The sequence below is a fragment of the Primulina huaijiensis genome, chromosome 6 (genome assembly GCF_012295235.1).
Source record: "Primulina huaijiensis isolate GDHJ02 chromosome 6, ASM1229523v2, whole genome shotgun sequence".
Classification (NCBI taxonomy): Eukaryota; Viridiplantae; Streptophyta; class Magnoliopsida; order Lamiales; family Gesneriaceae; genus Primulina; species Primulina huaijiensis.
Window position 1 is genome coordinate 18,370,364 of NC_133311.1, and position 22,602 is coordinate 18,392,965.

The 22,602-nt window shown below is 38.3% G+C and overlaps 5 protein-coding genes across 6 annotated transcripts in view; 4 read left to right on the forward strand and 1 right to left on the reverse strand.

Moving 5' to 3' along the window:
• LOC140978265 (uncharacterized) overlaps nucleotides 1-8,235 on the forward strand; it is a 15,516-nt gene extending 7,281 nt beyond the window's left edge. The window contains exons 3-8 of the mRNA XM_073443155.1: nucleotides 5,905-5,967; nucleotides 6,254-6,293; nucleotides 6,622-6,686; nucleotides 6,881-7,000; nucleotides 7,840-7,968; nucleotides 8,106-8,235. Of these exons, the coding sequence (XP_073299256.1) occupies nucleotides 5,905-5,967; nucleotides 6,254-6,293; nucleotides 6,622-6,686; nucleotides 6,881-7,000; nucleotides 7,840-7,968; nucleotides 8,106-8,153 (465 nt within the window). The 3' untranslated portion in view covers nucleotides 8,154-8,235. The remainder of the gene's footprint in view (nucleotides 1-5,904; nucleotides 5,968-6,253; nucleotides 6,294-6,621; nucleotides 6,687-6,880; nucleotides 7,001-7,839; nucleotides 7,969-8,105) is intronic.
• Nucleotides 8,236-8,799: 564 nt separating this feature from the next.
• LOC140978754 (glucan endo-1,3-beta-glucosidase 5-like) lies at nucleotides 8,800-11,486 on the reverse strand. The gene is made up of 2 exons (XM_073443970.1): nucleotides 10,589-11,486; nucleotides 8,800-10,063 (listed from the first exon to the last, which is right to left on the reverse strand). The coding sequence occupies exons 1-2, from the start codon at nucleotides 10,930-10,932 to the stop codon at nucleotides 8,956-8,958; spliced, it is 1,452 nt and encodes a 483-aa protein (XP_073300071.1). The 5' UTR covers nucleotides 10,933-11,486; the 3' UTR covers nucleotides 8,800-8,955.
• An 806-nt stretch (nucleotides 11,487-12,292) lies between these two features.
• Nucleotides 12,293-13,954, forward strand: LOC140979472 (uncharacterized). The gene is made up of 4 exons (XM_073444876.1): nucleotides 12,293-12,492; nucleotides 12,973-13,105; nucleotides 13,274-13,488; nucleotides 13,644-13,954. Exons 2-4 carry the CDS (start codon nucleotides 13,016-13,018, stop codon nucleotides 13,885-13,887), a joined length of 549 nt encoding a protein of 182 aa, XP_073300977.1. The 5' UTR covers nucleotides 12,293-12,492; nucleotides 12,973-13,015; the 3' UTR covers nucleotides 13,888-13,954.
• A 2,172-nt stretch (nucleotides 13,955-16,126) lies between these two features.
• On the forward strand, nucleotides 16,127-18,084 carry LOC140979235 (uncharacterized). Of its 2 annotated transcripts, none has more exons than XM_073444562.1 (4): nucleotides 16,127-16,322; nucleotides 16,621-16,718; nucleotides 17,297-17,511; nucleotides 17,691-18,084. In XM_073444562.1, exons 2-4 carry the CDS (start codon nucleotides 16,629-16,631, stop codon nucleotides 17,962-17,964), a joined length of 579 nt encoding a protein of 192 aa, XP_073300663.1. In that variant the 5' UTR covers nucleotides 16,127-16,322; nucleotides 16,621-16,628; the 3' UTR covers nucleotides 17,965-18,084. The 2 variants fall into 2 exon arrangements, with proteins under 2 accessions (XP_073300663.1, XP_073300662.1); XM_073444561.1 differs by lacking the exon at nucleotides 16,127-16,322 and adding an exon at nucleotides 16,332-16,463.
• Nucleotides 18,085-19,021: 937 nt separating this feature from the next.
• LOC140979950 (uncharacterized) lies at nucleotides 19,022-22,596 on the forward strand. The gene is made up of 3 exons (XM_073445615.1): nucleotides 19,022-19,466; nucleotides 20,155-21,827; nucleotides 22,375-22,596. The coding sequence occupies exons 1-2, from the start codon at nucleotides 19,129-19,131 to the stop codon at nucleotides 21,785-21,787; spliced, it is 1,971 nt and encodes a 656-aa protein (XP_073301716.1). The 5' UTR covers nucleotides 19,022-19,128; the 3' UTR covers nucleotides 21,788-21,827; nucleotides 22,375-22,596.
• Nucleotides 22,597-22,602: the final 6 nt, after the last annotated feature.

Sequence of the window (22,602 nt, forward strand, 5' to 3'; positions counted from 1 at the left end):
TTTGATCATTGCCGCCTGGATAAGATTCTACCCGGGGAGAAGTTTTTCCAATTTCGACAGGAAGGACTGCTTCAGAACCATATACCAGGTTGAAAGGAGTTTCTTGAGTAGGTGCTCGGGGAGTAGTTCTGTACGCCCACAGAACACTGGGTAATTCTTCCACCCAATCTTTTCCCTTGCCTTGTAGCCTGGTCTTCAATGCTTGTATAATAATTCTGTTAATAACTTCTGTCTGACCATTAGCTTGAGGGTAGGCAACAGAAGTAAAAGACTGAGTGATTTTCATTTCACGACACCAGGATGTAATTCCTTTGCCCTGAAATTGTCTCCCGTTATCTGAGATTAGTCTTCTGGGCAATCCGAACCGGCACACAATGTTCTTCCACAAAAATTTCAATACTTCCTGCTCAGTAATTCTAGCCAATGGCTCGGCTTCCACCCATTTGGAAAAATAATCCACAGCCACGAGTAAGAACTTCTTTTGAGCCCTGGCAGTTGGGAAAGGACCAACAATATCCAGGCCCCATTGATCAAAGGGGCAAGATGCCCAGATAGGCTTCATGGGAGTGGCCGGATTGTGCTGGAAGTTTGAGTGATGTTGACATCTCTTACAAGCCTGGACCATTTGAGCAGAATTCTGGCTAAGAGTTGGTCACCAGAATCCGGCAAGCATTGTCTTCCGGGCCAAAGCCATCCCTCCGAGATGCTCAGCACAACATCCCTCATGTATTTCTCGGAGGACATAATCCACTTCTCCTTCAGACAAGCATTTTAGCAGAGGTCCCTGGAATGATTTTCTGTATAAGATTTTATTTAAAAGAACGAACCTGGGAGCTTGTCTCTTGATTCTTTGAGCCCGAGTCCTGTCTTCAGGTAATTCATTTGTTGTAATGAATTTAATCAATGGCGTCATCCAGGAGTCCTCGGGTATTGGTAGTATTTCTTCCTCGGTGGACAGGACCAAACGGGAAACATGCAAAATTTCCCGGGTGTTGACTTCTGATAATGAGGCAGCCATTTTTGCTAGAGCGTCTGCCTCTCCATTTTCCTCCCGGGGTATTTGTTCGATACTCCAATCCACAAAGATGGCTGCCTGGGTTTTTATGAGCTGTAAATATTTGAGCATCCTATCATCTTTAGCTTCATAAGCACCCTTTATCTGCTGAGTGATTAATTGTGAATCAGAATATACAATAATACGGGAAGCTCCAATCTCTTTAGCAGCTCGGATTCCTGCAAGGACAGCTTCATACTCGGCTTCATTATTAGTAACCCGGGAATCAATCCTTAAAGCCAACTTAATCTTCTCTCCTGGAGGAGATATTACTACCACACCTATTCCGCACCCTGCAAGGCTAGACGCCCCATCCACAAACACCCTCCATACTTCATCTTCAGCAGGTTGTACCATCTCAGACAAAAAGTCTGATAGGGCTTGCGCTTTAATGGCCACCCGGGGTTTGTATTCGATATCATATTCTCCTAACTCCACTGCCCATTTGATCATTCGCCCTGATACTTCCGAATGAGTCATGATTCTGCCTATAGGCCTATTAGTCAAGACAATTATTTGATGTGACAGGAAGTAAGGCCTTAGCTTCCGGGCAGTCATGATCAAGGCCAGAGCAATCTTTTCCACTTCACTGTACCGGAGTTCGGGTTCTCTCAGAGCATGGCTGACATAATAAACAGGCCTTTGATCGGAGCCTGCTTCTTTTATTAGTACTGAGCTGACAGCATACTCTGTGGTGGATAGATAAACAAATAATTTTTCCCCGGGCTCTGGTTTTACTAACACGGGGAGCTCTGCAAGATGGATCTTCAAGTCCTGGAAGGCCTGTTCACATTTATCATCCCATCCGAATTGTCGTGCCTTCCTTAATACCTGAAAGAAAGGATAACTCCTGTGCGCTGATCGGGAAATAAATCGAGAGAGGGAAGCAATCCTCCCGGTCAGCTTTTGTACGTCTTTGACAGGTCGAGGAGATGGCATGCACAGCACGGATTTGACTTTCTCCTGATTTACCTCAATTCCCCGATCTGTCACTATGAATCCCAAGAATTTTCCACTCTTTACGCCAAAGATGCACTTGGCCGGGTTAAGCTTGATTCCGTAATGTACGAGAGTGGCAAAGGTTTCTTCTAGATCCTCAATAAAGCTGGCCACCTGCCGGGTCTTCCCCATGATATCATCCACATAGACTTCCACGTTTCGCCCCAGTTGCTTCTCGAAGACTTTGTTCATCAAACGCTGGTACGTAGCTCCTGCATTCTTTAACCCTAAAGGCATTACAATATAACAAAATGTACCTCCCGAGGTGATGAAGCTAGCTTTATCTTGATCACTCTTGGCCAGGGGGATTTGATGGTACCCCTGGTATGCGTCCATGAAACTCAGTAATTCGAAGCCCGATGTGGAATCCACCAATTGATCAATACGGGGCAGAGGATAATGATCCTTGGGACACGCCTTATTGAGATCGCGAAAATCCACACACATGCGCCACTTCCCTGCTGATTTAGGCACTAATACCACATTCGAGAGCCAAGTGGGGAATTGAATTTCCCGAATGTGACCGGCTTTCAAAAGCTCTTTTACTTGTTCATCAATAACTTTGTCCTTTTCGGGGCCAAAGTGTCTCTTTTTCTGCTTTATCGGGTGAGATCCCGGGAGGATATTTAGTTGGTGCTCAGATATCAAGGGAGAGATTCCCGTCAATTCCTGCTGGGACCATGCAAAAACGTGAATATTATCCTTTAAACAGTTAAGTAGACTGACCCGGGTGGATATGTTAAGATCTCGGGCCACCCGGATCTGCTGTCCTGGTCCAATCTCCACAACTTCCTGCTCCTCTTCTGCCACAAAATGCACTTCTCCCTTCTCAACTGCTCCTCCACATACTTCATCAGTTCGGGCCTTCTTCCCAGCCTTCTTTGCTTTGCTCTGATCTACCCGGACAGCTTCTACATAACATTTCCGGGAGGAAGGTTGGTCTCCCCAGACTTCACCCACTCTACTACCAACCGGGAACTTAATCTTTTGGTGATAGGTAGATGCTACGGCTTTTAATTCATTCATAGCGGGCCTCCCCAAAATTATATTATACGATGAAGGGGAGTCTACCACAGTAAAAGTAGTCATCACCGTCTTCTTGAGATCCTGGGAACCCAGGGTTAATGGAAGGACGATTTCCCCTTCCGGGTAGACCACATGGCCAGCAAAACCAAAGAGGGCAGTTTCCACGGTTTCCAAATGGTAGCCCTGCAAATCCATCTGCACAAAAGCATCTTTAAAAATTACATTCACAGAGCTTCCCGAGTCAACAAAGACTCTCAGAATGTCATAATTGGCCACTCGGGCTTGGATAACTAGGGCATCATTGTGGGGTAAGTTCACTCCCTTCAAATCCTCTGGGCCAAAACTGATGACCGCTTCACTCCTTCTCATTCCATCTACCTCCATACATTCCCTCCTACTCCTCGACTTCCTTGCCCGGTTGGAGTCTCCATCAGTGGAGCCTCCTGATATCATTTTTATCAATCCTGTAGCAGGGGGTGACTTCTTTTTCGTCTCAAGATCGGGCTCTCTTCTCCTAACGGGCTCTCCCCTCGGTACATTCCTCATACTTCCTCCCCGAGCGTTGGGCCTTGGCTGTGAAGATGTCCATGGCAATCTCGGCCTCTTATGGGCTTGACTTTGCTCTGGGGCGGAATGGAAGGAATAGTTTCCCCTCAATGTTTTGCAATCTTCGGTGTTGTGATAACACACCTTATGGAGAGTACAAAATCCTCTTTTCTCAGGTCGGGATAATTGATGGTCCGCGGCCAGATCCCTACTGCATTCCTGAACCTCTCTGTCCCGGGTAATCTTAAGAGGCACGTGGTGAGAGAAGTGTCCTGGATTATTCCTTCTCTGCCCTTTCTCCTCGGGCCTAGCTACCCGGTCCCCCCTTTCTTTTCTTACAGCTTCCCTTTTCTGCTTCTGAGCTTCCTCCATGTTGATGTATTTTTCTGCCCGGGATAATAAGTCTTCGAAATCCCCGGGCACTTTTTTGGTCAACGACTTGAAAAATTCACCCTCCCTCAAGCCTTGGGTGAATGCCGTAGTTTTTGTTTCAGTAGCGCAAGTAGGTACATCCAAAGCCACTCTATTAAATCTTTTAATATAAGCCCTCAAACTTTCATCCAGGTTCTGTTTGACTTCAAAAAGACTAAAAGCGGTCTTCTTGTATTTCTTGCTGCTACTGAAGTGGTGTAGGAACACCTTCTGGAAGTCTTTAAATGAATTAATACTCTGAGGGGACAGTCCCTCAAACCACCTTTGAGCTGAATCCACCAAAGTGGTGAGGAACACTTTACACTTGATTCGATCTGTGTAACAGTGTAACATGGCCATGTTTTCAAACCTGGCTAGGTGCTCCTCAGGATCCGCATTGCCATCGTAATCTTTTACTTTGGCGGATTTGAAGTTCCCGGGAAGAGGTTCCCGGACAATGATATCGGTAAATGGGCAACCCTTAGCAGTAGCTCGAGAAATGCTACGACTCTCCAACTGCCCTTCCAGAACTTTCATTTTCTGCCTTAACTCCAACAACTCCTCAGCCACGGTAGGTGATTTGGATCCAGCACTAGATTCCTCATCCTCTCCTCTCACTTCCTCCTCCCTCAATTCTTGCTCTTGCTCCTGCTCATTGATTTGCACATCTCCGGGTGGTGTAACTTGACGAGAAGTTTCTCTTCTGGCCACAGCCTTCTCCACCGCTTCGGAGATTATTCTTGCCAACTCCTCCGGGGTCATGGTAATAAGATTGGGTCCCGTGGGAGGAACACCCTCACCTTGTCCCGAAGTACGCGCATTATCCCCATGAGCCCGGGAATTTTCTTGGTTAGTTCTTCGAGTATGAGCCATATCAACGCCTTAATCTCAAGTTTCCCACAGACGGCGCCAATGATGTGACTTTGTTGAAATGGATGAGCCGGGTAAGGAGCTCCAACAGGTCAAATCAATAATTTATAGTTTTTAGGGAATTTGAGTGAAGGTAATGGCTTCAATAGCACCTGCAAACAATGAAAGAAACTCGTGAATGGGCGCCGGAGGGGTATCCGGCGTGGCCACTCCGATGCTTAAGTCAGCAGGTTGAAGATGAACACAAGCAATATTTGGGAGAAAATATGTATAATGCTTGAGAGTTCAAAGATTTTAGAATCGGTAAATGACATTTATACCTGCTATTTATAGTAGAAGATGAGGTAGATACCTTGATTCCAGTGCTACCTACTAAGTATGGTAGGTCGGCTGCCCATACCCTATCTTCTGATGACTTTTAGGACACTCCAAACCCAAGTTGTTCTGACAGATTAGACGTCCTGTGTCAATCATACTTGAGTATGGTTCAATTCTCGAGGTGGCTCGGGCAATTGATTACCCGGGTACTTATATGAGAGCTCGGGCGATTACTGCGCGGGAGACCGGGCTGTTCGAAGAATTCTTGGGAAACATGTAGTGCTCGGGCTCTTGATAGTGTCTGGGTCGTCAATCGACCCGGATCCTTATGGCAACGACTCGACCCGGATCCTTATGGCAACGACCCGGATCCTTATGGGGGTATCACCATTATGTTTTATGACAGATGAGATTAGATCTCCATGCTTAATCATATTCTTTGAGACACCGTTTGATACGGAAGATGAGATATTCTTTTACTTTACCTGACCTCTCCTTCAGAACAGTTAATATGTGGATGGATAACTTTCACTCCCATTAAAGATTCTCAGCTGTATATTTATCCTTTATCATTCAGTTCATCATCCCATCCAAAGCCCAGATGTGCTTAGTAGATTCCTTTTTTTATGATTGTGGATGATAATAATGTAGGATCTATCTTAATATTTCTCTGTTAACAGGCTCCAGTGCTTCTAGAACTTTTAGAGAAAATGAAGAAAAAAGAACTTCCGTCCTATCCTCAGGTGCCCATATCTTATACCTTTGAAATTTTATTTCTTGTTTGCAATTGCTAATTTCACGCACTTGATGCATAAGGCGAAACTGTGAAAGTTACTAAATTTAATTCATGAAATAAAGGTTTTATACAATGCTTTTCAGTTTTTGAAAAATGAGAGTTGCTAGGGAGTTTTCGCCCTTAAAAATTATGTGCAGGTGGTGATGCGTGTTTGTATGCCATAAATGATTCTTAGATCAATGAAATTCTCATGATGTATATACTAAAATTTCTGGATTCGTGTATCACAACAGTTATTGATGGTTGACGGCAATGGACTTCTTCATCCTCGGGGCAAGTTTTTTCTATTATATATTCATACAAGATAAGAAGTATATATTTACCAATGCATTTATCCTTGAAAATAAATATCATACGTGCTCCTTCTATCCTCCCACGGATTGTGGATTTGGGACAATAATGTGTTTTCAGTATGATTATGTGCCAACTCGATAGATCATACTTGTCTATTTCTTCAAATGTATGCATGAGGCTTAAATTATCGCATACAAGACATTCTTTTATTTAAAAAATTTTTCCTGTTGTTTATTCATATTTTTATTGGGTTGTTTTAAAAAAATTGCTTCTTGTCTATTCATATTTTTATTGGGAGCTTGCACAGGCTTCGGATTGGCCTGCCATCTTGGTGTTTTGGCTGACCTTCCTACAATTGGGATAGGAAAGAATGTAAGTTTTTTTTAACTGTAAATGTTATATATGCCTAACTTGCCAAATATGTAGTCTAAGTTGTAGTAGCAATCGCCTCTAATGTGTTACTTGATGTCATTGATATTAGGTCGACTTTTATAAAATTTTGCATATTTTTATCAAGCTCTAGTTTTGGAAGCTGTCAGTAAGATATATGTCACTCTTTTTTCCAGCTACACCATGTAGATGGCCTCACACAATCTAAAGTGAGGCAGATGCTTGAAGCTGCTGCGGAGGATTCATCAAAAGATGTTTTCACTTTGGTTGGTGCCTCTGGATCAGCATTAGGAGCGGTAACAGAATTTGCTACATTGTCTATGTACCCCTTTTCACATACTTCTTCAATTTAATTAAAGTTCATTTTATATTGTCATATGTCCTGGAGTGTTCTTTTTAATTTAACTAACTACAATTCTGGGATAATTATTACTCCCTGAAATCGCCTTCGTATTATAGCAAATTAGAATTCCTCCACTTCCCCAGTTGACGATGAAACAGCCATTTTTTTCTCTGTTTCGGACTCTGCTTTGTTGTGTATTCTTATATGTCGCAGCATTTACAATGTGAACTGCCACTATCACACTGTATGCCGCAACATGATTTGTCTCAACATGTCTAGCATAATACCACTCCCCAGGCAAAGTGAAGAATTTGTTAGCAAGCAACAACTGTCTATGTTGTTGCATCGATCTTGCGCTGATGCCTAGGTGGCATAGTAATTGAATTGTGGTGTTTGGGCAGCTATGATTAGATTTAAGATATTTGATTTATACAATTACCATCGATTATAACTTTTGGTACAATTCTTGATCCATATCAAATCCAAAGTCATTCATTCGATTGTTGTGTTGTAAGTTGCGACAATTACTGCTAGGAGAATTTTTGGAAAACAACTATCCTCGCTAGCCTACATAGTATGACGTGGTCGAACCATAGTGACTAGGCTATTGTACAATTTAAAAGACCTAAGTTGCATATCACTACTCCCTATAAATTTTAATACAATAACAGAAACATGGTCCCATATTATCTTTAATCATATAACATTTGCTTCTTTCATTCTTTGTATGTCTTTTATTTGTGGACTGCCACCATTGAAAGTAGCATCAGCCAATGTTTGTACTGTGTACAGGCTATGAGATCGACTCAAGGCTCCATAAAACCCATATTTATATCAGTTGGGCATCGCATATCCCTTACCACAGCCATTAAAGTTGCGAAACTGACTTGCAAATTCCGGGTTCCAGAGCCCATCAGGCAGGTGAGAGTGTGAATGCTTTTATTTTTTCCCTGTCGCTTTTAAGATTCCCATCATCCTTGCTATATGATTCAGTTTTTTCAAAGTTTGAAAGATAATTCTGCAGAACCTTACTGTTTTTTCTCCATTTGATTGTTTAGGCTGACATTAGATCGAAAGATTGCCTAAGGAAGCATGGCTTAAGGTAATTCAGTTCAATTACTTTGGGAGGATTAATGTTGTATGATTGTTCTTGATGATGTTGTAAAGCTTATCTCATGTTTGGTTTTATTTTCGGGAAATGTAAAAAGGAATTGTTTTCGGGGAACATGTAAAAGGAATGCCTTCTTGTTTTATTTCTCGAAAGTACATCTAATTTTCACCCAAATCTAATTTTCATATTTCTTTTTTACAATCATATTTTTCAATTCAAGCAACTCCATTATTATATTATAAACATAAATTCATTAACTCATATTTAAAAAATAAAATATCCACTAAATTATTGAGTACTTAAATGACGTGTTGTCTAAACATAAACTATTTTTTTAATTATCTTTTTTAAAATTTCAATAAAAAAATTTCGGAATATCATGTCATAAATGCATCAAATGAAAATTCGTGCTTTGCTAACGCGGTTTTCATGTCAATTTTGCACCCTCTTGAATTTCCTTAGGGGGAATTCAGCAGATACCAATAAGAGGTTGATTTGACTGCTGTTGATGAATATTGACGTTACGAAACCACATGCCTCTTGTACCAATGACATAATCATCTCTTCTATCAACCGGGGTTCGACCGTCGAGACATCAAAACCTCGCCCACAATTGTAATAAAAAAAATATTAAGAAGACAGGCCACACATAATAGACCATTTCAAACAAAAAAAGAGTGTACTAATGTTCAATCCCTGGGACATTATTATGGTACAAGATGAAAACTATACTGAAAACTGTACGTGTGATGTGACAAAAGAATCACAAAAAACGTATATCAACCGTAGTCTACCCCCTATACAACCACAAAAAGTGCCAACAAAAACACCAGCACCTGAACAAGCCCGATACTGGGCTCTAACGAAAATCCACTGTTTACCGGATTTGTTGTTCGGATCATGATGTTGAACTTGCAAGTTCCAACCGAAGGATCACTCGTTGTGACCACTGAAAGATTTGGAAACTGGCAGGTGCTATCGAGCTGATTATTCCGCTGGTAGTAACTGTTAAAAGCATATGAAGCATTACCTTGAGCATTCAAATTTGGGCAAGATGTTTCATACCCAAGACTCGTGCAGTCAGCATTCGCACAAGCGTAGCTCACACTTGGGCCAAACTGGGGGTCTTCAGGGTTGGCAGATGGTGATAAAACGCACCACCGTCGGTTCAGATACCCAACGTTGCTAGCTGGTACGAGACCATTATTGTTTGAACCAAGGCTAAGGTTGTATTTTGGGTTGCCATCGTAGTTAAAGATTCCCCAATGTCGTTCGAAATTACCGGGTTGAATGCTCTTGGCATCCTCATCAATAAAGCTAAACAAGTACACATCCAGAGGACCAGGTTTCATTGGAGTACCTGTATTCATATGAAACAAGAATCCTTGGTTGAATCTTTGAGCGTTTACAATGTTAGCGTTTCTGTCCCCGTCAGTAGGCCATCCAATTTCTCCGACCACAATTGTCAAGTTTCCATATCCGGTACCCTGCAAGGCCCATACTAAGGTATCATAATTCGCATCAAATACATTCGTGTAGATTCTCCCGTTGTCATTTATTGGTGATGAGTACCCATCGAAAAAGGCATATTCCACGGGAAAGTTCGGATCATTGTAAAGACTTATGAAAGGGTAGATGTTTATGGTGAATATGCCCCCATTAAGACTCAAGAAACTAACAATCTGCACCATGAGATCGTGGATTTCTGGTCGGAAGTTACCAGTGGAAGGATTTTCAGTCGAGCTCTGGTACACATTGGCGTTGAATGGAATTGTGACGCGGACTCTACTACCAAGACCGGCTTTAATAAGGGCCGCTTGAATATTCCTGAGAGCGGGAAAAGTTACGCCAACGAAAGTCCCGTTAAGTGTAGGTAGGAATGGTTCATTTCCTACCGCAACGTACCTTGTAAAGGGAAAGACTTTAATCAGTGAAAAGTAAAACAAGAATTCAAGACACTGTCTGATTTATGCGAGCCTATTACAGGGCATCCACATTTTGAAAGGTCAATCAACGTCTATATTTTTCTTGTCAAGCGGATAAGAAAGCAGGACTTAGAAATTTCAAAGATTTTCAAGCCTACCTTTTCTAGGCAAACGGACAAAGAATATGATCCATGTATGTCAAAGAATCATCCCACAAGCTTTTTGGGCAAGTAAGGGATAATTCGGCTAAAAAGAGGGGAAAAAACATACTGTTTTCATGATGGAATTTCACTATAAGAAAGATCCTAATTTTAGCAATCTTGAACATATTGATCAAACAGAAATATCAAAAAAAATAGCTGGCTACATAGCACAATAACACCTATATTTCATCTGGATTCAATCAAATATAACCAAAGTTCTTCAATCCGTCAATCGGAAAAAAAAAACCGAACTTCTAAGAACAAATACGCAAAACCAACGGTTAGAAGTAAAGAGAAATCACCTGATATCAACACTATTGGATGAAACGAATGCAGAAACGTTTTTCTCCACCCATCTCTCAGCAGCATCCATACTATTTGCAAGACTTGACAACATTTCATTTGGGATTCCCACCATCACCTCAATCCCTGATCCACTGAGAGCTTTAAGAATGCTTGATTCTGCATCAAAAAGTTTCAACTTTTGAATCCCGTTGTCCCTCAGGAGCTTCACCACAGTTGGAGGAGGTAAAAGGTGGCTTGATTGTGTTCCCCAGTTAACTCCAATACCATGAACAGTGTTTATCGAGAACAGAACCTTAAATACTGCGAGTGCCAACACTTGATTCATCCCCAAAATTCCCATTAAATTTTAGCTACTACCTCCAAAATTTTGAAAAATAAATGGGATTTTCAGAGGGATGCAAGATTGAGAAAAAATATATATATGTGGGCGGACTTGGAAACCCACATGAACTGTGAAGGGTTTCAAGATTAACAGTAAAAGGATCATATGAGAACAAAGGAATCACCGTTAACAAAGAAAGATGACGGAGCCTTTTTAAAAGTTCAAGAAATAACATTGAACAGTGAAACAAACAGTGTAATACAAAGACGCAAGAAAGGCTGAAAAACAAGAAACTTCAGACGGAAGAATGAATTTTGAAATAAAGATATGAGGAGAGTTTGGGAAAGTTCGATGATTATCGGTATATTTTGGAGCCAAGACAGCACATATGCACCGAATCGAGCATGTATTTTGTCTCAGCCAATAGCTTTCTTCAACATGGCAGAAGCGACAAGATATTGATCTTACAAAGATATAGTTAAACTTAATATCTTGATATTTAAATGTGCTGTAATTCATGTGTCTCAGTATTTCTCCTTTTAGAACAAACATGAATGTTGATATTCCCCACACATGATCGACAGATATATAGGATGGGGTCAAGTAGTTGAATGACAAGTAGAATAAAATCCATTGTTTTTAATTATATTCTTGCCAGAATGGCTGAATCATTAAGATCATATAATTTGATTTATGGTTTTCGTGTGGATGTGTCTTTCATTGAGTCGGTGGGGTTGTCGGAGTCTCATGTCGTGGAATGGAGGACTTTTATTAGGTGATAATAATCTAGGGACATTCATCCATAATGGATATGCTTAAACCAATTATTTAACTTCTTAATTCTCACGTCTGCATGTATATAATATTTTTGCTTACTTATTGTGAATATCTCTAGATCTATTGATGAGATGACACTAATTTGATGGATATAGATATTGATCAGCATGAAAATTGATACGGTTGGTTGGTAATATTTATATTAAAATATAATCTGAAAATACAATTTATTATAAACGAGAAACCAGTGTTTCAAGTAGCTAAATCCTGGGTTAAAAAAAAAAAGTAGCTAAATCCTATTTCATCATTCGTTTAAAACGTAATCATTTTTGTGTTATTACTATTAGATCCCAAAAGTCGTTACTTAAAAGATTCATGTAATAAAAAAAAGATTCATGTAATGAGGGAAAAAAAGAAAGAAAAGAAAAATGAATAAATTATAATAAATGGTACGGTGAATAAATGACCGAAATTTAAGGTGAATAACGTTATTGTGAGTGGAGAAGTTAACTGATGAATTCAAGAATTTGACGCAGAATTTCAAGGAGGCACCAGTATTGAATCTTCCTAGCAACCTATATTTTCCGTTGAGGGGAGACCCTTAACTATAGGGGAATTCCAATGAATCTAGTCCAATAAACGTGGCTGAATTCATGTGAACTTTTTCTTTATTTAAGTTGCCTTGGGAGAGAGACAGAATCCTAGGACGACCAAGAAAATTGAAGATTTCAAGAATTTTGCAGCGCGTTCAACCATCTCCTGAATTTCCCAGCGACCCCAACAAGGAGATAGAAACATAAGGCAAGTGCTTGGAAATTGGTTTCTATATTCAAATTATTCATGTTCATTTATGATTTCAAGAAGATGAAACTTGTTGTTTTTGGAGGGGGTAAAAATGGTTAATGAGATACAATAAATTCATCATTATTCTTGAAAGGGAAACTTCGTCATCATTTGGGGGAAAAACTCGTTGAACTTGATATAGCTGTTACATAGCCTTNTTTTTTTTTATAGATGACACCAATAAGATATTTGTCTCACAAAATTAATTCGTGATACTATCTACAAAAGTTTTTGTGTTTTTTTATGACAATGAAACCCACGTCGCTATTTTTCGGTATAAACATGAGGCTAACATTCTTTTATCTAGTCTAGTATTTAAAAATATAGGATTTACTCTGAAGAAATTGGAGAATTTATTTTACTCACGTGTATTCTTTTGCCAATCAAAATTGGGGCAGTTTTTTTTATTTTATTTTTAATTTTGGTATTGTTTTGCAGGGGTGGGGAGGCAGTAAAATAAGAGTGGTTGAAAGGTTTAAAAATGGCAGTAACACCGGTACAATATGCTGTGGTTGTGGCCATCCTAGGCAGTGCATCCTTCGTTCTTGGCGTTCTGGCAGAATTGAAAAAAGTGAGTTTATACATATGATTCAATTTTCAAACAAAACAAGCTTACGACTACATAATTTTTATTGGTCTAGATCATACTCCATCCAGACAACTTAATACAACACAATCTGCATAGTTTTCTGATTTATTGTCAAGAAAAATTTATTGAACTATGTATGCCGATATTCAGCCAGCAGCAGGAGAGGTGATCACAGGGAAAGAAGTAGTGATCTGCAAATACCCGTCGGATCCCTCCGTATTTCTCGGATACGCCTCTTTCGCACTCCTCTTGACCGCCGCTGCTACTGGATATCAGTCCTTGTTTTATCCCTACAAGGGCAAATCAATCCCAAGGGCTGCAATCTTTGGCAGCAGTTGGTGCACCTCATTCTTCTATGTTTCAGTGTAAGTATTTATGTACACATCGGGTCGGTTTCAACATAAATTATTTATGTTTCAACAATATTTTTCATATCCATACCATCTAATTTGCTGATGGATAATTGCATATACATCTTAAATAGCACAAACTTATTGGTGAAAATTTGACGTTTTCACAGGTTGAACACGATCTTTGCTGCGATTTTCTTGTTATGGCCAACGATAACAGAACAACTTCAGCACTCAAGAAACATCCACTCCAATCTTGACTACGAGTGCCCCACTGCTGAAACAGGTCTACTTGGTGGTGGTGCATTTGCATCCCTCAATGCATCTCTCTTCTGGTTGATCTCTCTTATGCTGACCACAAATGTCCGCGAAGATTACTTCGACGATGAAGCAGAGAAACACGAGATAATATGAAGAATCTTCTTTCAAGAATCTTATACATGATAAATTCAAATTCCTAGTGTATGTATCATCATGCACGTGGGGTTCAAAAAAGAGAAACACAGGAGGACTTGGTGGTGGATTCGTGCAGAAACTTGTAATGTACACCAGAATTAACTTAGGTTTATTTGGATGAAGATTTATATTCATTTGCCTTCGAACTTTTAGACAGTGATATCTATTTAAGTCATGTACATAAATAATGGTAATTTTTCTACCTAATTTCGATTCATACCGTTTCTGATCACATAGATTTCATGAAATATATCTTGTTATGATTTATATATAAATTACCGAACACATGTTCAAAAATCGTCAAATAACCATCTCATTTGTGATGTAGTGACGTAAATCTCTTCCAACTCAAGAGAAACACCCATGTAATAAGGAAAAAAAAGTTTTACGTCGAATGTGTAATTCTTAAATATTTTCAGCCAAAGACACTAGCTAGTGAAATTTATGACGTTTCGAAACAATGATAATATATCTTTCCTTTTACATATCCTAATAATCTATTAGAAAATAAATAAATATATATATAAATTAATCAATACTCACACAAAGTTGATTATTCAAATTAATTGTAAAAAAATTATTACATTTTTTAAAATTAATAATTTTAATATAGTCTCTAATTTTATGTACAAAAAGATATTGAAACCAATACAAAACTAATAATACGTACATACAAAATCCTTTCCTCAATATTGGTTGAGTGCTTCTTGTGAAAATATGTTCACTTATCATTATCATGTTTTTTTGCTATGTTCATTTATCATTATATTTTTTGTTTGCTTGGACTGAAATTTATTTTTCATTTTCATAATATGTAACCTGTGTAATATAATACAAGTTTCACTTAGATTCAAAATTTACATTTTAAAACTATTTTAAATGTACTTTCAAAATTAAATTCTATTAAATAAAAGAATTGATAAAATAAATCTATCACTTTTATGAGTTATTTGCACCAAACCCCTTTTGAAATATCGAAAATCTACATTTATTCACTGTGAAAGTTAAATAGGTATTCTAGATATTAACTTTTTATAATCGTTGCACGAACACCTCCAGCACCATTTGAAAATCTAGTAAGTTAAAGTATTTTGATAATATATCGTAGAAAAATAATCAAAATGACCATCGGGGAAAAAATTAAAAAGAAAACTTAATTTGCTACAAGTAATATTTTTTACAATCTAGACTAGTTAGAATATTTTCCATGCTAATCAGACGCCACCATTTACTGTATTCATGTCATTTAGCTGGATTTTGCGGTTAGTATATATAACGTCCAAACTAGTCTAGTTGGTCAGAATTATTACTTGTATAAAATTGAGTTTTCTTTATAATTGTTTTACACGCTGATCTTTTTAATAACTTGTCTATGGTATATTATCGAAATACATCAGCACGTCATATTTTTAGATGGTGCAGGGAGTGTTCATGCAACGTTTACAAAAAATTAAAGTCTATAATGCCTATTTAATTTTCACATTAGAAAAGTATAGATTTGTGATATTTCACAGTGAAGTTTGGTGTAAATAACTCATACTTTTATTATTCTTCTATCAACTTGCTAGAAGTTCATATTACATTTATCATTTATGAAATCTATACAAATTAATATATGCCTAAGACACTTTACACATTAACAAAAAGACTAATAATTTATTTTAATGATCACTTTATATTAAAAAATAAAATTTGAATAAAGAATATTTAGAGAGACACGACATTACACGCTTTGAACAAAATTTTGTACAAAAGCCGTGGAGATACAAATGTCTGACTTGAGAGAATTAAAAATGAAATGGTCGATAACTTTAGCTTTACTGTACTTGGTACAAAGAATTTGATATTATGAACACCTTCAATCTCGTGATATCTTTTAAAAAAAATTAGACTGTGCTTAAATCTCTATATATATTTACCAAAAAAAAAAGAATTGACTCGAATCTCTATAAATCTTTGTAAAAAAATGGGCTGGCTACAGCCTAGGACGGGCCAAGCATAGGTCCGTCCTTGCTTTCGTGTGTATGCAATGCATGCATGTCCTAAACTCTTTTAGAAAAAAATGAAATTAAAATTTAATTTTTTAAAATATTAGAGAAATTATGATAATAAATTAAATTGCTAACTAAAATCAGAAGAATCTGCGGGACCATTTGCAAAATTGTACTAAAGATTCATACAATGTAGTCATCCTCCCAATGCGTCCACATTCATGCTTCTCGTGGGCTAGCACACATCGGATATTTTACCCGTAATCCCGAAAGGATTCTATTTGTTATCTTCCCCCCATAAAAAGCCAGCAGTCTTCGAGCTCTACGTAGTAATATCATTTCCCATTGCTGTCATCTGGCCTTTTGTTTATTCTCGGGGATCCGTGTCTATGAAATATTAAGGTATTTATTGCACTAGATTTATGATGGTTTCGCGACAATGGTGGATCTTTGTATCAGTATTCTTGTTTTTTTGGGTAAAGGGGTGTGATTTGTTTTTCCAAGGCTGTCTTTTTCTTGAACGGATTTTGTATGAGGATTCAGGTTCAAGTCCGTTTTGGTTTTGTGAAAGATTAAGGGGAAAAGGAGTGATTTCATGTTTGACAATTTTCGTTGTGATCTGTACTGGACGCTATCTCCTGTTTCTGGAATTTTTGGGATTTTTTGTTTTCTTTTAATTTTCTGCAAAAAAATTTTGCAGGCAAATCAATGGCTTTTACAATCAAGCAAACATCTTTGATAGTGGCGACACTTGGTGTGCTTTCCTTCATATTTGGAGTTGTTGCCGAGAACAAGAAGGTTTTCTTTTTATTACGAGTGAAAATTTTATAATTGATTCTTGCATTTTAATATATCTTCTATATTATGATAAATTTGTTTTTTCTGTGACTGAGCAATTTGACTAGCTGAAGCAGTTGTAATTTTGGGGGTTAGATTTTACGAATGAATATTCTTATTCCAGTTTACTTTATGGTCTAATATGTGGAATAGATTCTTAATCTTACTTTGGTGGATTATTTCTGTGAGAGTAGATATAGTCTGGTGATTTTTCGAAATCTTTTCGAGTGTGTTCTGTTTCTACTTTCTTGGGGAATTGAAGTGTCGTTACTCATTCGGAACACAACAAGCTTTCAGTTGCTACATCTGCTTGTCACTTGTGTCAAGCAGTAGTTGCTGAACGAGACTAGATAACCAAAAATATGTTTTCTTTCATTGTTTCTCCTGATGAGATGTGTTGCCTATTGATTGGCGTTGTACTGCTATCCGTCGTTTCCCCTTTCAGTATCTTGTTTTTTTTACCAGCATCACACATCTTTATTTTAGTTTAAAAGTAGTGAGCCCTGATATTACCTGTTTTCTTCTGCTCATATTTGCAGCCGGCATCTGGCAACATCATAACTGGGAAGAATTTTGTCATTTGCAAATATCCAGATGACCCTACTGTTGTCTTTGGTTACTTGTCTGCTGCTTTCCTTGCTGTCTCCACTGGGTTTAGTTATTTCGCCTTATTCTACCCGTACAAAGGAAAGTCCATTCCACAGGCAGCTTTATTCCAAAACACGGGCTTTCTTGTCGTCTTCAATGTTGCTTTGTGAGTATACTTCCAGCATTTTCTATCAACTAAACCCCCAAACCCACCCTTGATTTCGTTTGGGTTGAATGACTCTTTTCTCGTTTTATTATAGTTTAATTTGTTTGTCATAATCCATCCCTGTCATAGCTCATTGTTGTTATTTGTTCGCTGGATGTGTATTCTTGGTTTCTTTTCAGGGCGACGACTGGTTTGGCCGCCACATTGTTGTTATGGCCAACCATAACAGAACAACTTCACCAGGTCCGCAACGTCCATCACAATCTTGCAACTGATTGCCCCACGGCCAAGACCGGTCTTCTTGGAGGAGGGGCTTTTTTATCTCTTGATTCGTGCCTATTCTGGCTTGTTGCATTGATGTTAGCCGACAATGCTCGAGAGGATTACTTTGGTTCCGACGACAAAACTGCAGCCGCTCTTGGCCCCGATGATGCTATAAAAGGCAGTGCCTAAAGCTCCCAAAAACTTCCATTTAGATTTCGAATGTGGTTGGTATTTGAAAACTATAATATTATGGGTTATACATGATGTTATTCGAATGTTGATATTGGTTCCGATTGGCGTTTACATTTTCTTCGACTTGTTTAACTTCAGTTTCTTCTTCAATCTTGTTAACAATGTTTTCGTTGGGCTACATGTAGATTGTAGGGCAGGTTCAAGGACCCCAACGATTTGGGGCCGTTGGATCTGCAGCATCGAAGGGCTACCCCATCGTGCATGATTATTATTATTATAAAATGAACAATTAAATAATAACATTTTTTTTTGGCAAATAAATATATTTATTTTCGGAAAAGAATTTTGAGGTGATTTCGCCATCGGAATTTAGGAACATAAAATCCCGATTTCTTCTAACTAACCCGATATCATGTTCATTACTCGTGTTTTTATATTACCACACGATTTCAACTAATTATGTATTTTAAATAAAATATTGATTATAGAATCATTTTATAAATGGTAGTTTCTTAAAAAAAATATTTGATCATAATGGATCGTTCAAATATATATCTTGTCGTAAAGTCAATTATGAAAACGAAAAAAATATAAAAATACATTCGAATATTAATACTCATTAATATTTGATATTCCAATTCTTAAATACAAGTTATTCAATTTTCATTTTGCATTGAATGGGAAGATTAATTCTGTGATTGTATTGATTTTTATTATATCAATATTATATTATATATTATTAATAATATCATTTCGAAAGTATTCTTTTCTTTGACAAGAGAATATATTATTTAATTTTTTTTTTAACAAAATATCATGGTAAACTTTTTTTTTTATTACAACTCACGCGGGGAAGGGGAATCGAACCGGGAGAAACCGGCTATTCCGACAGAAGTGAGACCATTGGGCTACAAGCCCGGTCTCATATCATGGTAAAATTTAATATACAACTTTTATTTAATTATTCTAATATATATATTTTTTTTAAAAAAATTCTTGAATTCGTTCCACGGCCCCATAATCAATTAATTCTAATAAAATAGCCCAACCCATAACCCGCAATGGAAAACGTCTTAAGAAATTACGATTCGGGTAGGGTTAGGATTTGAATAGAATCAAATCAAACATTGGGGAATTTCTTCCAAATCTGAAGTTGTAAACATGTACAACGGGATAGGATTGCAGACGGCGAGAGGTTCTGGCACCAATGGATATGTCCAGACCAACAAGTTCTTCATCAAGCCGAGGACCAACAAGGTTGTTATGGATTCGAGCAAGGGCTACGAATTGAATCAGGGAATGGCCGGCGTGACCCGAAAACCCAATAGGGATATACTGGAGCACGACCGTAAGCGTAAGATTCAACTCAAGCTTCTTGTGTTGGAGGAGAAACTGATAGATCAGGGTTACACTGATGCGGAGATCGCGGAGAAGCTAGATGAGGCGAGGAAGTCGCTGGATGTTGATGAAGAGAGTAACTCAGCTGTCATCCCGGAAAAGTATTGGGTTTTCTCTATTCCTTTTGTCGTATAAGAATATTGTTTCTGATTTGTTATGTGCAGTAATCTAGTATAGAGACCGAAAACTACTGGGTGTGGTGGTATTGGTTTAAACTTGCATATTATCTTTGAGAAGTAGGTAAAAATAATTGCAATTTTAGTATATCTTTCTATTTTTCTTTATTGTCCAATTATTTATATGGGCTACAAAGTATATTATTGTGCACACAATTCGTTTGTTTTGTTGATCGCAACGAAAATCAAGAGGCTTGTTGTTTTTTAAAGGATTTTGTCATTTGAAATTCAAATTTTGATACTGACATGAAGCAAAACTTGTTCCCGGTTTCAATTCAGACAGTTGGGCCTTATTTTGATAAGTTGTTAGTTTTTGAACGGTAGATATTTTGTATATAAAATAATTTGAGCGGACTCAGGTTTTTTAGGTTGCATACTGCGTTACATGCAAATAACAGGATCTGTGTCTTCTAAATAGCAGAGTTTTCATAGTTAATTCTGGTGTTACCCTCGCTGGTTATCTTTATATAACCACCATAGACTTTGGTCCAACATATTTTGGTAGCTTATACTGGGTGCACTTTCCTCTTGTGTTGGCATGGTTCATTTGTTAACCATTATATCTTGGCAATTTTCTTTTGGATTATATGTTGAATTTTTTCTGGTTAATTAGGGTTTCAGAGACGCAGACTCACCAGATTGCTGCGTTAAAGGAAAAACAGATGGAAACGCTAAAAGCTGCTCTTGGAATAGATTCTGAAGGTGATAGAGAAAAGAAACAAAACGATGCCATGGCCACAAGCATTGAAGAGAATGATGATGAGGATGAACCAAGAAATGTTCGCAAAAAGAATACTGCTGATGTTCGTAAGCATCGTCATGTAAAGAATGGAAGAGATGAGAAAGATGGCACGGGGAAGGTTGTTAAGACAAATACTTCTAGCAGTGATGAACCCAAGTTTCACAGCAAGCACAAAATTAGAGGGGTACTTGATGATTCATCTGACTCAGACAGCGACGAGAAGCGTGACGGAAAGGCCAAGAGTAAACCCAAAAAGGACAGTAGAAGAGCAGCTTATGATGATGATTCTAAGATTGGTGATCACAAGAGGAGGAAAGAGACATCAAGGACACGAAAGAAAGTCATAAAACACGACAGTGATTCTTCTGGTTCAGAAGCTCAGTCTGAGCATAGTTCTGATTCTGGTTCTGAATCTGACCATGACAAGAACTATGGAAAAGCTCATAAGCGTTATGATTCAGATGATGACAACAGTTCTGATTCCAGCCTCAAACGTTCAAAGCTAAAGCATCCTTCAAAAAGCAGACGACATGATGATTATAGTTCTGATGAAGACCGTGGGTATAAGACTAAAAAGTCAAAAAGCAAACGTCGCAATTCTTATGATGATGATGATAGTTCTGATGAAGGCAAGCACCATAGTCAGAAGAAAACCCAGCCTAGGTACAGAAGGCAGCATGACTCTGATGGTATTTCTGATGAAGGCAAGCACCATAGTCAGAAGAAAACCCAGCCTAGGTACAGTAGGCAGCATGACTCTGATGGTAGTTCTGATGAAGTTCCAAAAAATAGGACTCAGAGGTTAAAAGGACCTTCGAGGAGCAAGCGGCATGATTCTGATGACGAGCTCTATGATGATAGATCGAAAAAAGATGATAACAGGGAGAAGCATTCTAATAAAGCCGGCGACACTTTCAAGAAATTGGAACAACTTATTAAATCGAAGGAAGATGGATCTGGAGATGAACATGAGCGTGGAAGATGGGGTGGACAACCTGATGTGACGAAGTCAAAAAAATTATATCCAACAAAAGACAACGGGAGTTGGGGGTCTGAGATTGAATTGGATAGACAGAATAAATCATACAGGGAAGAGAATCATGCCAGAGATTCTAGGCCACCAAGACATGTTGGGAAAAACCTCGATGCTGATGACCATGGGGACGTACTACGCAGTAGGAAGGAATCACAGCATGACAATAGGAGAGATGATCATTATCTTGAATACCGTGGACAAAGTAGAAGAGAACGGGGAGATGGAGAAGACCTCCGTGGAAGAAAACATGACAGAGATGGAGGTAAAGATTCAAGCAGAAAACACGAGGAAAAGTTTGAGCACCAGCTGTTAAAACGTGGAAGAGATCAGGAAGATGAACACAGGAGTAGAAAAGACGAGAGAGAGCGAGAACATACTTTGAAGAGAGCTAGGTATGACGATGCACGTTCTACAGGGAGAAGGGATGATGATGATCGGAATGATGATTGGCGGCCTAGACACCGGTAGTAGGCCTGGTTGATATATCTTGCAATTGGAGACAAGGATGGTAAATTTAATTGCTGCTGCATCTTGCACATTTATTTACGAATCTTTAAATTCTGTGTTAATGTTGGGGTCCACCCCAGTAGAGAGTATTTCCCCCTGTAGGAAAGCCATTGCCCTGTTCACCGTGGCCTCTCAACTTGAAGATTTTAGCTTGCAGTGCAATTTTCTCTCGTTTTGTGTTTCGATCACTTAGGACAGGATTGCACATCTGTTGTCGTCTATAACACCAACATAGGCAGACAAGTTTTTTGGGTTATTTTTTGCTTGCAATTTTTCTCGATCTGCCTAAGCTTTGTTAACCCATAATAACATCTTTTAAATCACCACGTGTGGTCATAGCAGTCGTATAAGCTGTCCACTCGCTGGATTGTAAATAGTTTCTCATTTTGAATTATGGTCTGTGGACAAGTTATATTTCATTTTATACAATAACAAATCCATTTATTATTGGAATTATAGAGACATTGACCTATGGACAAGTTGAGTTTCTTTTGGATATGGTTGATACAAAATGTATTGTTTGACAATCAATTTAATTTTCTCTGCAGTGGAATTAGCTTGGTGATGGTAGCTGGTACATGTGGTGAACTAGTGAAGATCTGCTCCTGGTTGAGGCACAATGTATTGGATTGTTCTTTGTCGAACAATAAATGTTGAATTCTAATGTAAAAGCGAGCTTGTGAGGAAGTCTTTGCTTTTGTCGTGAGTTTGTGACTGACATGTATGATGAATTTGGTTTGGAAATGTAATGCATTTTGTTGTTGGCTTTTTGGAAC

Coding starts and splice junctions, on each gene's coding strand:
- LOC140979472 (XM_073444876.1), top strand. CDS start 13,016: ATGGCAGTAACACCGGTACAATATGCTGTGGTTGTGGCCATCCTAGGC. Junction 13,106..13,273: donor TTCTGGCAGAATTGAAAAAA/GTGAGTTTATAC, acceptor GCCGATATTCAG/CCAGCAGCAGGAGAGGTGAT. Junction 13,489..13,643: donor TCATTCTTCTATGTTTCAGT/GTAAGTATTTAT, acceptor ACGTTTTCACAG/GTTGAACACGATCTTTGCTG.
- LOC140979235 (XM_073444561.1), top strand. CDS start 16,343: ATGATGGTTTCGCGACAATGGTGGATCTTTGTATCAGTATTCTTGTTT. Junction 16,464..16,620: donor GATTTTGTATGAGGATTCAG/GTTCAAGTCCGT, acceptor AAAATTTTGCAG/GCAAATCAATGGCTTTTACA. Junction 16,719..17,296: donor TTGTTGCCGAGAACAAGAAG/GTTTTCTTTTTA, acceptor TCATATTTGCAG/CCGGCATCTGGCAACATCAT.
- LOC140979950 (XM_073445615.1), top strand. CDS start 19,129: ATGTACAACGGGATAGGATTGCAGACGGCGAGAGGTTCTGGCACCAAT. Junction 19,467..20,154: donor TCAGCTGTCATCCCGGAAAA/GTATTGGGTTTT, acceptor CTGGTTAATTAG/GGTTTCAGAGACGCAGACTC.
- LOC140978754 (XM_073443970.1), bottom strand. CDS start 10,932: ATGGGAATTTTGGGGATGAATCAAGTGTTGGCACTCGCAGTATTTAAG. Junction 10,064..10,588: donor TCCAATAGTGTTGATATCAG/GTGATTTCTCTT, acceptor TCCCTTTACAAG/GTACGTTGCGGTAGGAAATG.